The 10,541-nt window shown below is 52.5% G+C and overlaps 1 protein-coding gene across 1 annotated transcript in view; it reads left to right on the forward strand.

Annotated features, from left to right (window-relative positions):
- BRAP (BRCA1 associated protein) overlaps positions 1 to 1,536 on the forward strand; it is an 11,061-nt gene extending 9,525 nt beyond the window's left edge. The window contains exons 9-10 of the mRNA XM_009073226.1: positions 249 to 352; positions 926 to 1,536. Of these exons, the coding sequence (XP_009071474.1) occupies positions 249 to 352; positions 926 to 1,286 (465 nt within the window). The 3' untranslated portion in view covers positions 1,287 to 1,536. The remainder of the gene's footprint in view (positions 1 to 248; positions 353 to 925) is intronic.
- The last annotated feature ends 9,005 nt before the right edge of the window (positions 1,537 to 10,541 follow it).

Consider the following 10,541-nt stretch of genomic DNA (forward strand, 5'->3'; position numbering starts at 1 on the left):
TTTGTGTGTGCCTGGCACAGCTCTGCAGCCCGAGTGGCTGCTCTGTGTGAGCAGCTTCCACGGCAACGTGTCTGGGAGAGGAGAGCCAGACAGGGGGTCTGCCCAGGCACAGAGCCTGGACTCAGCCTTTCCTACCTGGACACAGGGGTTGGTCAAAGTCTAGAACCCACTCCGGAGAACGGAGTGTCCTGACGAGAGGGCAGAGGACTTTGAGCTGTTTCAAACGCTTGTGGTGTTTGTTTTTACAGATTAACAACATGAAGACCAAATTTAAAGAGACCATTGAGAAGTGTGACAGTCTGGAACAGAGGCTCAATGACTTGCTCAAAGAAAAGCAGTGTGTGGAGAGGAAGTGAGTACCACTGCCAGCTTTGGTTCCATGCAGCCATTAAAGCACCACTCACTGACATCCACAGAGAATAAATCCTGCTAGTCCTGGGCACTTTGGAGCTCTTTGAGCTGGAATACTGAGAGCTCTACTTGCTTTAAAACAAGCTCTGATTTCTGTAGGTGTTCCCAAATGGGAAGTGCCTGTGGAGGGAGCACAGTTTGGGGCTCTCAGCTGCTTTCTGTGTCTTTAGCATTCAGGGATCCTTCCCTGCCTGCTCCGAGGTAGGTGCCAGTCTGTTCTGCCATTGGCACATGCATCCAGAGGGATGAGAGCAGCTCAGCAGAGGCTTCACTCAGCACACAGGAAAATGATCTTGGGAGGTGCCTGGGGGAAAGATGTCGTGCCCAGGGACTGTGGATCCATGTGCTCTGGCTGCCCTGGTGGGCTCCATGCCCATGCTGGGTGTTGCCTCCCCTTGCCCACTTTTGCCAGAGAAGCTGATCCCACGTGGTGGGGCTGGGGGTGAGCTGGGTGCAGTGGTGTTGGGTGTGACCGTGCTGTGCTGCTGTCCTGACTTGTGCTTCTCTCCACAAGGTGTTCCCAGCTGAACAACAAAGTGGCCAAACTCTCCAACGAGCTGAAGGAGGAGCAGGAACTGAACAAGTGTTTGCGAGCGAATCAGGCCTTGCTGCAGAACAAACTGAAGGAGGAGGAGAGGGTGTTGAAGGAAACCTGTGAACAGAAGGACCTGCAGATTTCTGAGATCCAGGAGCAGTTGAGGGATGTCATGTTCTACCTGGAGACACAGCAGAAGATCAATCACCTCCCAGCTGAGACCCGGCAGGAGATTCAGGAAGGACAGATCAACATTGCGGTGGCCTCTTCCGCCAGCTCCTCCTCGGCAGGCACAGGCAAACCCTCCTCCAGGAGAGGCCGTGGCAAGAGGGGGAAGTGAAGCCTGGAGTGCTCTGCTCCGTGCTGGGGTGGGCCAGGATCACCTTGGGGACTCCAGCTGGGAAGGCCCAGTTCAGTAAAGCTCAGCTGAGAATTGTCTTCAGAGCTGCTCGTGAAACTGGCTGCCAGTCAGTGCAGGTGTCTGTGGTGTTTCAAAGCATTTCACTGCACTATTTAGCTGTTTTTAGGCAGATCTCGGTGACCATTTTGCCTTCCTACTTTTCCAGAGCTCTTCCTCTCATGCACTTGACTTGCTTGGAGAGTGTTTTGGGGTGGGAGGGTGTGTCCATGTCAAACATCCCATTCCCTGCAGGGATGCTGTAGAGTAGGTTAGGCCCAGTGTGTAAGGCTTCTCCAGTTCTTCTCCTGGATTAAAAGTATTCTCAGTTAAGAAGTTATTTAATAAAACTGTGTAAATTAGATTATATACATCTCCTTTTAGTCAGTGCAGTCCTGGTGCTGCAGAACTGCTAGTGCAGGAGTAGAACTGTAGTTTGGAAATAAAAAGGAGTGAGGTGTGGAAAATAAATCATCTTAGTGGTGTAAGAAACCAGAGGAGTCCTAGAGGCTCCTGATCTGTGGGATTCAATGCTTTAAGGGACTTTGCAACCATCTTTTCATTTTACACGTGGCCTTTGAGAGGCCAATGCTCGCTGTGCTGCCCGTGGGGCAGAGTGGAAGCTTTGTGTCCTGGATGCTGCTTCATGGGGCTGTCTCAGAGCTATTCCTGCTAATCAGTCACTAGTGCCCACGAGTCCACACTCCCAGTGCTCCGGGAGGGAGTGCACCCCCTCTGCACTGCACTGGAGATGTTGTTACCCTCCAAAGAGAGAGGAGAGGGATGAGCACAGCCTTCTGCACACTCTTCCCACGCTGCTGTGGCCGTTGGTGCCAGGGGCTGTGGCAGAGCTGAGCACTAGGCCCTCACCACAGCCTGCAGCTCTTGTTTCCAGCTCCTGGGGTCACCTGTTCTGCTCCGCATCACAGCACTATCCAAAATCTCAGCTGGCAGAACTTCCACGTTCTCTGCCCCAGAGGTGTGCAGATCCTGTAGGGGAAATTCGTGGACAAATCTGGGCTGGGTTTGTGTTGGTTTTCACGTAAAATCAAAGACTTGATGCTGTGGGGTGGAAAGTTTTCCCCTGGCTGGAGCAGAGACTGTCCTGGGTGCTGTTGTGCTTGGAATCAGAGTGTTTGAAGGCTGATCTGTTGTTAAAAGTGGCAGGGGAGTCACACAGTTGTCTTTTCTGACCATAGGATGATCCATGTCCATGGGAACAGCTGTAATCACAGTGTGGAACACTGAAACAGCTCAGGCTGAGCAGCTCCAACCTGGAACACAAGTGACACAGCCAGTCCTTTATTGTAGAGGTCATTCCTTTGGGTCAAGTGAAAGGGATGAGTTACAGCCAATAGAATGATTCTGGGAAGGCAGGTCCTTAAAATCCATTCCTGACTGTATGGACTGGAAGTGTTGAACTTCCTCACTGGCAACACCATGTGCTCATTAGTGCAATCATTGCATCCACCACTTGGGTCTGGAGATCTGCCCCAACCCTCTGGAACTTGGACCTTTTCTACCTTTGTAGCATGAATGTACACTCACTTTCCTGGTGTGTGGATTGTACCACCAGGTCTCTGCCTTCTGTAAGTGATTCTGAGGACCCCGAGATGTACAGCAACAGCTCACTCTCCTAGAGAAACTATTTTATTTCAGATATATTTTTACACCATTAAGATCCTCTGACCTTTTGCTGAAGGCTTGGCTTTGTGTAGAACACTAAGATGCTGTACTGTACCCTGGAATTCGTTTTCAAAAAAAGGGGATGGAAAATTAAACCAGAGTGCAGGATTTCTCTGTGTGTTTGACTGCAAGGGGAGGGAGGAAAAAAGGAGGATGACGAAACATGCGACTTGTTATTTTTGAAGTCTTGTAGTTATTAACTGGAAGGCAGAGCTGTCCAAACGAGCTCCTTGTCATCTCTGGGCTGGGGGAAGTTGGGCTCAACTGAGCTGATCTGAGCAGATAAGGCAGGACAATTATCTTGGGGCAGCTCATGCAGAAAAAGCAAGAATTGTTGAGTGCTTCTGCGTTAAACCACATCACCCTCAGTCCTCAAGTCCCCTCCAGCCTCTCCTAAAATCATCCCAGGTGACAAGACAACCTGCAGTGTCTGTCTGGGTGTTTAGTCACTGCCATAGATCAAGAGGCTCCTCGGGGCTCCTGCAGGGTGAGGCTGAGAGCTCTGCCTCCCTTGCTTCCCACACAGGGGGAGCTCAGCCCACCTGGGCACAGGGCACAGCTGTGCTGATGTGGCTGTGGGGAGAAGTCCCAGCAAAGCCTGGGCCATGACTCCTCCTTACCCATCATCTGGACACCAGAGTGCCTGGAAAAAGCGTCGGTGCTCGGACTTCTCCGGCCTGTGGTGAGGTTGTGACATCTACAACTGGAACAGCAGGTCAGCTCTGTGGCTGGTGACTCAGTGTCACCACAGGGGAGGGTTGCAGCAGTGCAAAGCTCACTGGACAGCTGAGATTGGCCAAGCTCCTGCTATGGTTAAAACCCTTAAAATAGACTTCTAAAAAAAAATCATGGCAATGAGGGACCTGCTCTCCCCAAAGCTGTGGCCTCAGAGTGGCCAGGGAGAAGCACAGATGGAGCAGGGTAACAGCCAGCAGCACACGAAGCTTGGCAGAGCCCTCAGTGCTTTGAGGATGCTGAGATGATTCAGTCCAGCAGCTGTTCCCGAGCGAGGCGTTCGCTGGGGTGACAGGGAAGCAGCTCCCACGGGCAGAGGGATGGCAGGGCCAGGGCTGTGCTCTCCTGCCTGGGAGATGTGGGGCAGCTCAGGGTGAGCCCAGGGCTTGGCTGTCACTGCCTCACTCAGGGATGTTCCCCATACGTGACACAAAGGCAGGATTGCCTGGTACTGAGGTTTGGGCTGAGACAGCTGGCAGTGCTCTGTTTCACAGGTTCCAGGGTCTCATTCCCCTTGGGAAGAACCTGTCCCTTAAGGCCAATTAATCCCCTCTGTGTCACTGGTTCTCCTCCTTTAGGAGCCAAGCTCCTGGGTGAGGTGACATTTGGTTTGTGCCCAAGAAAACCTCACACAGTGCCATGAGCAGAGAGGACCCAGGGTCACCCTGCGGGCAAAGATCCACAGCTGTCCATGTGTCCGAGCACCCCACGGCCACACTGTGCCACGGCCAGCCCAGGCCCTGCAGGGGCCACACTGCCACTGCACCTCCTGCTCCCTGCCCCTTTCCACCACAGCCCAGTCCCCCAAGGCCCACTGGAAAATTCCTGCCTTGATGTGCACTGACTGACTTGTCTGTTCTGGCTTGAGCTCTGAGAAATTCACATCCATTTCCCCTAGGCTTTCTCCCCCGTTTTACATAAATGGGCACTTTGGCCTACTCATTGTGTCTTACAGGCACACTCAGCAGGTCCCACACCAGGACAGCCAGGGGTGCTTGGGGGGAGTTTTACAGCACGGGAGGGACATTTGTGTGTCGATTCCCCAGCCTGAATTCCTGCAGACATTCCCCAGGGCAGGAGCCAGTTCTGTGCACTGGATCACTCCAAGGGCAACTGCAAAGCAGCCCCAGGTTTGCCTGAAGCAGGAAGCAATCGGTGCTGTTTGCTTTCAATCCCAGCTAAAGCTCCACACCTACTGCTTCCTGCTCTGCACCACCCCTGAGCAAACACTATTTATAGCAGCAAGCAGCAGTTATAGCTTTGCCCCTTCTTGACCTGGAAGTAATTGGTTAATTGAGTTAGACAACAAACCTTGACACTCACATGGTTTCCTTCCACCTTCTCCCAGGGAGCTGGAGAGTCAAACTCCTTCCATCCCGAGCTGGTTGCAAACATCAAACGCTGCTGAGAGAACAATGTTTACTTCCCCACCAGGAAATTGGTCCCTGTTGAACCTTCTTCAGGGCCAGCAGCTCCTATTAAGCTGCTGCACCAGGGGAGTCACTGCCTTGCTGGAGCTGGAGCTGGTGCTAGCTCTGGCTCTGGGGCAAGTGGGGGCTCTTTGGGAAGGGTTTCCCGAGGCTGGGAAGCTGTGGAAAGCCTTGCTGCTCACTGGTGGGGGCTGTGCTCTGAGCAGAGGCACCTGAGCTCACCAGGAAACTGAGATTTTGGGCTTCTGTGCAGTTTCAAGTGCTGATTTTGTGGTTATAGAGGTTCTGTGTCTGTGGGCTTGAGGGCAGGATGAGCTGTGCTAAGCAAGTGCCTCATTCCCAGCCTGAGGTCCCTGCTGGTCTCTGGTGCAGGGCCCTGTGTGCTCCCTGTTATCTGATGGTGGCACTTCAGTGACACTTCCCCTAAGCTGGGCTGTGTTGGTGCTGGGGGTGTGCAGGAGCCTCCCCAAAGTGCCCCTGGTGGTCCCAGAGCCAGGACTCAGGCTGCCTCCAGGTGTTTAAGGAGGCTTTCCCTGGAGGCAGACTGCAATTAGCTGGGTTTTTAATCAGTGTCTCCATGTGGTGGCAACAGCCTTGGAGGGCACCGTCAGGGTGGGACATGCCTTGGGTCTGTGGTTGCAAAGCTGATGGTTTTGACACCAGTTGACATGTCTCTGCCCTCGTGTCTCTGTGACTTTGTGGTGTCTCTGTCAGTGAGGAAGAGCCTCTTGCCATGCACTGCAGAGGGGTTTAATCAGGTGAAAAAACCCACCTTGGTGGGCTCCTCTTTGGGGTGGTGAGACCCTCACTCAGAGGTGTAAGCAGGTTCCAAGGCAACTCCATGTTCTCCATGTCTGTGCTCTGTGAAACTAAACCAAACCCACAGTCGATCCATTTAGCATCTGAAACATGACTAGATCTCCTCTACACTACTGGTTATCTTAGTCCAAGCAGAATTAACGTAGGCTGGAGAAACTCCTAGCGCTGTTGGCTTGAATCCATGGTCTGTGTGGAGTCCCAGTTGGAAAACCTTCTGTGAGGGCTGGAGGAGCCGCGTGGGAGATGCAGCCAAGCGAGCTGGGAGAGCTGGAGTCTCCCACAGAGACAGGGACACTGCAGCCAGTGACCACGGAGGGGAAGGCAAACAGTCTTGGCCAAGCCCTGCTGTGCCAACAGCTTCCCTCTGCAAGTGCAGGGGTTGCACAAGCAGCAAAGAGGACTTTTTCCAAGCAATTCTCCTTGGAAGCTTTCAAACGTGCTCTATCTTACGGTGAAGAAGAAGAAATCCCAGCTGGATCCTGCCTGCTCAGCGAAGAGGCACTGAGAGCTGAGCACAGCCCTGGGAGCTCCTGGCCTCCTCCCCTTCCTGACAAACCCCCTCAGCCTCATCCCCAGGAGCCAAACACCTTCTTCTCCTTCCAAAAACTCAACGTGGAGGAATGAGCAATGGTGCAAGAGGTTTGTGGGGAGCTGGGTGGGAGTGCAGGCAGCACTCTGCAATCACAGCACTTCCCTCTGCAGCCATGGGAGTCAAACTGCAGAAGCAGCTAAGAGGATTAGATATTTTTGATCATATTTGCAGCTGTGCTGGCTGTAACTGGGAGGAGAAAGCCCAGTGCCTTGCCTTGGGAAGGGGCTGTGAGCCTGGCAGGGAGCTCTCCCTCAGGACGCCACAGCTGGGTGTGTGTTCTGCCCTGCCCAACAGAGCCACTGCCATTCCTGCAGCTGGAACAGTGGCACTCGGATCCCTCAAAGCCACAGCTCCTGGTTTTTCCTGTGGAAAACCTGCTGTGAGCCAGCCTGGATGCAGAGCAGATGCATCTGAGCTGCAGCGATAGCTCCGAAATGTCAGCTCCCACACTCCCCAGGGCCACACCTCGCCGAGGAACACTTGAGAGGCTCTGCCGGGCTCAGACCCAGCTGTGAGGGGGAGGTCCTCCTTGGGCAGCACGAAGAGGATTGCTGTGACAGTTGCCTTACACTGCAGTGCTTCAGCAAGGAAAACCAGTGTCACTGCACAGGTACATTTCAGTGTCTAGTTCTCATGGATTTAGCACTGCTGGAGCCCAGATAACACCTGATCGTTCCCTCTGAACTCAGCCCTGCAGGGACACTGGTGGTGCACTGCAGTAGGAAGCTCCTCTGCTCTTCCCAAGGGACAGCTCTGACAAGCCCTTGCCCCCCAGGATGGGCTGAGGAGGTGTATGGAATCCATTAATCCTTTTTTCCAATCTTTAATAAAAACATGGCCTTGTGACCGAGGAAGAAGACATCACCCTGTGACACATGAAGTTGCTGGAAGCACTTGGCCCTTCTCACAGAAACTGCCTGGAGTTCCCTTTCTCCATGGATGGAGCCTCAGCTGGTGCCCCTGGCCAGGGCAGGCAGGTTCCTCCTGCAGCCAAAGTCCCAGCTCTGCCCCCAGGTGTGACAAGCTGCAGCAGGGGAAAACTTTCACAGCTCACTCCCAATTTGCCTGATGATTTTAACACAGACTTTAGCAAAGAGCACCAGAGGTAACAAATTCAACCCTTTGCAAACACAGTCCTGTGGTAATTACCTGCCAAAGAAACATAACCCAAGATCATAATCCTAAATTTGTCCTTTGAACATACCTGTGCCTGCTCTATAGTAGTTTCCTTCTAATCCCCAGGGATTAATCCTGAAGTGCATTGAAACATCTGAGGTGAAGGGGCACAGTGGAAATTCCTTGCAGGCTGGTAGTAATAACTGAAAGCTGCTCTGTGAAGCAAACCTGAGGCTGACTTGGTTTTTAATGGACATCTGTCTGTAGGGGGAAAAATGCCATGGCAACTGGCTTTCTTGTTGGCATGCCTGCCTCAGCAAAGGGCTGGGGAGAGGATGGTGGTGGAGGGTCTGTGTGGCTGTGCTGGGGAACATGGAGGGAGCACTCGGCCAGGCTGGGAGGCAAAGGTTGTTTATGCTCTGTGAGCAGCAGATCTTGAGGGATTTAAGAGCTAAATCTTGGCATAACGATTGCTTTGTGTGCTGCTGCTGCTGCTGCTGCTGCTGCTTAGCAGGAGCCAGGCTGGGTTCCCCCCTCCCTCTTCCAGAACTGTGCAATCTAAAGGCATAAAGCACTTGGGTGAGGAGTGCCTGGCAGTGTGCTGGGCAGAGCTGCTGACTCCCTTTGCAGCTCTGTCCCGAAACCACCACTGCAGAGCTACAGCTTCGTCACACAGGTCCTGGAGCTTTGTGCCTGAGGAAGGAAATGCCCTTGCCTAGTGTCCCAGGCCTGTGGAAACTGAGAGCAAGGGTCATTAGAGTGTTGGCTATAGGTGAAACCAGCTCTGGCACTCCTGTACCTCTCTCCCGCGCTCTGTGGACACTGGTGTTCCCCTCTCTCTCTCCTGGGCTGCAGGAGAAGCAGCTGGCACGCCTGGCTCAGCAGGGACATCCATCATCCCTGCCCTGTCTGCACTGAGCTGGAGGGAGGTGCTGGAGGGCTGAGGATGGGGAGGAAACAGCAGTGTAACTGCAAGAGCAGATCAAAAACTGTACCTGATGGGAGCTGGTCACTGCTGGTCACTGAGCTGTGAATTTGGGGGGCTGCAGGCAGTGAGAAGACCCTGTGCAGGCATTAGGGAAAGGTGGTAGTTGTCCCACCTGGCTGGTTTGGAGCTTGGGCTTGGCTTTTGCTGTGTATGTACCAGTTCTGGTTTGGCCAGTAGTGTATTCATCACCTAAAACTGAGGGCAGCTCTGCTGATGAGCTACATCCTACCTCCCCGGGGAGGTGTGTCAGAGCACCTGATTTGTTCTCCTAATATCTTTCCAAGCCTTTGGAGATCCCTGTGCTCACAGCACTGTTCACAAAGCTTCAGTCTCCAAGAGGAGGGTAAGGGATAATGGGGCTAAAGAACAGAAGTCCTCAGGGCAGAGAAAACACGTGTGGAAATGCCTGAGCTTCCCTAGCAGCTTGTTTTGCTTCAGCTCAACCCCTGTGCCATGGTCCCTGTGTAACCAGGCGTGTTTTGTCTTGCTGGATGCTGTTGAGGATCACCCTGGGTAGCTCAAGGAAGAGAGCACAAGACCTAAGAGCAGGTTAGATCAGGGAAATGTTACATCACATAGCACTTCCTGGTAAGTAATTATATTATCAGCCTCATTCATCTCTGTATGCAAACACAGCACATGGAGTCACAGAGCTGAAGGGAAAGTGGAGGCTTGGAAAAGAGCAGCTCTAACCTGGACAGGAAAGGCAGAACAGAATGTGATTCTCCAGTAGGAAGTGTTGCTTTTCTTTCCTGACTGCGGAGCGGGTGACTTTGAATCCTGGAAATTTCTACAGCTAGAGCAACACATCCACAACTGGCTGTTCTTTGTCACATCACTGGGGACCAAAATATCAGCTATGCTGGCAGAGAATGGGCACAAAAGTGAGACACTGATAAAGCCAAGCCATAAAAGAGTAAATATAGAGTGTTGGGAACGGCGGATTATCGAAGGGGAAGCAAAGGGAATGATGTGCCATAACAGCAGTGTAATCCTGCTGTGCTGCAGATTTGGGCAGGGCACTGTGGACATGTGCTGAGCACAGAAAGGTGAGCAGCAGTGCCCATGCTGGTGGGCACTGCAGAAGGCTCTAGGAACCAACCTGCAGGTTCTCTGGGGGTCATTCCTGGCGGAGCGTTGCCAATTTGGTCACTTCTATATTTCCTTCTAATGTGTTCCTCTCTGAGGATGCTCAACAAACAGCAAAGGGAGAGCACAATGAGAGCCAAGCAGAGCTTATCCAAACAAAGGATACATTGAAGGAGAAAACAAGTCAAACTGCAACTGCACTTGAGTCATGACTGTGGATGTGAACACCAGGCTATTCATGTGCTGCTTGCTGAGCACATAATGTCACCCCAAAACGTACTTTGGTATGTTCATATCATGTCTCTGCCTGTGGAACTGTTTTCTGTGTGTTCTGGACACCATGGGCCCCAGCAGGACCCCAGAGCAGGGCTGTCCCTGCAAACCTCTGCAGGCTCTGTCAGATTCTTAACCTTTACCCACAGACCAAGGCATAATTGCTGTGAGCTGTAAACATTCTTGGCTGAAAAAGACATTTCTCCTAGTGTGGCAGTGACTGGGGAGTGATTCTTGTTTGAGGTACGGGACTAACAAAAAGCTGCAGAACGATTTATAAACAGGTTGGGCTGCAGAAATCCTCAGTGTCCTTCTCTCTGAGCTCTGTGTCTGTGACACACCAAAGTGTCTTGTGAGCTCACTGAGGTGACTGAAAACTGTAGTTTTCTTAAAGCTCTGCTTAGGATGAGAATCTTCAGTGGGAAAACTTTTCACGCCGAGCCCATTTTGGGTGGTCTCCACCACCTGGC

Source organism: Acanthisitta chloris, unplaced genomic scaffold, assembly GCF_000695815.1.
Source record: "Acanthisitta chloris isolate BGI_N310 unplaced genomic scaffold, ASM69581v1 scaffold28024, whole genome shotgun sequence".
Taxonomy (NCBI): Eukaryota; Metazoa; Chordata; class Aves; order Passeriformes; family Acanthisittidae; genus Acanthisitta; species Acanthisitta chloris.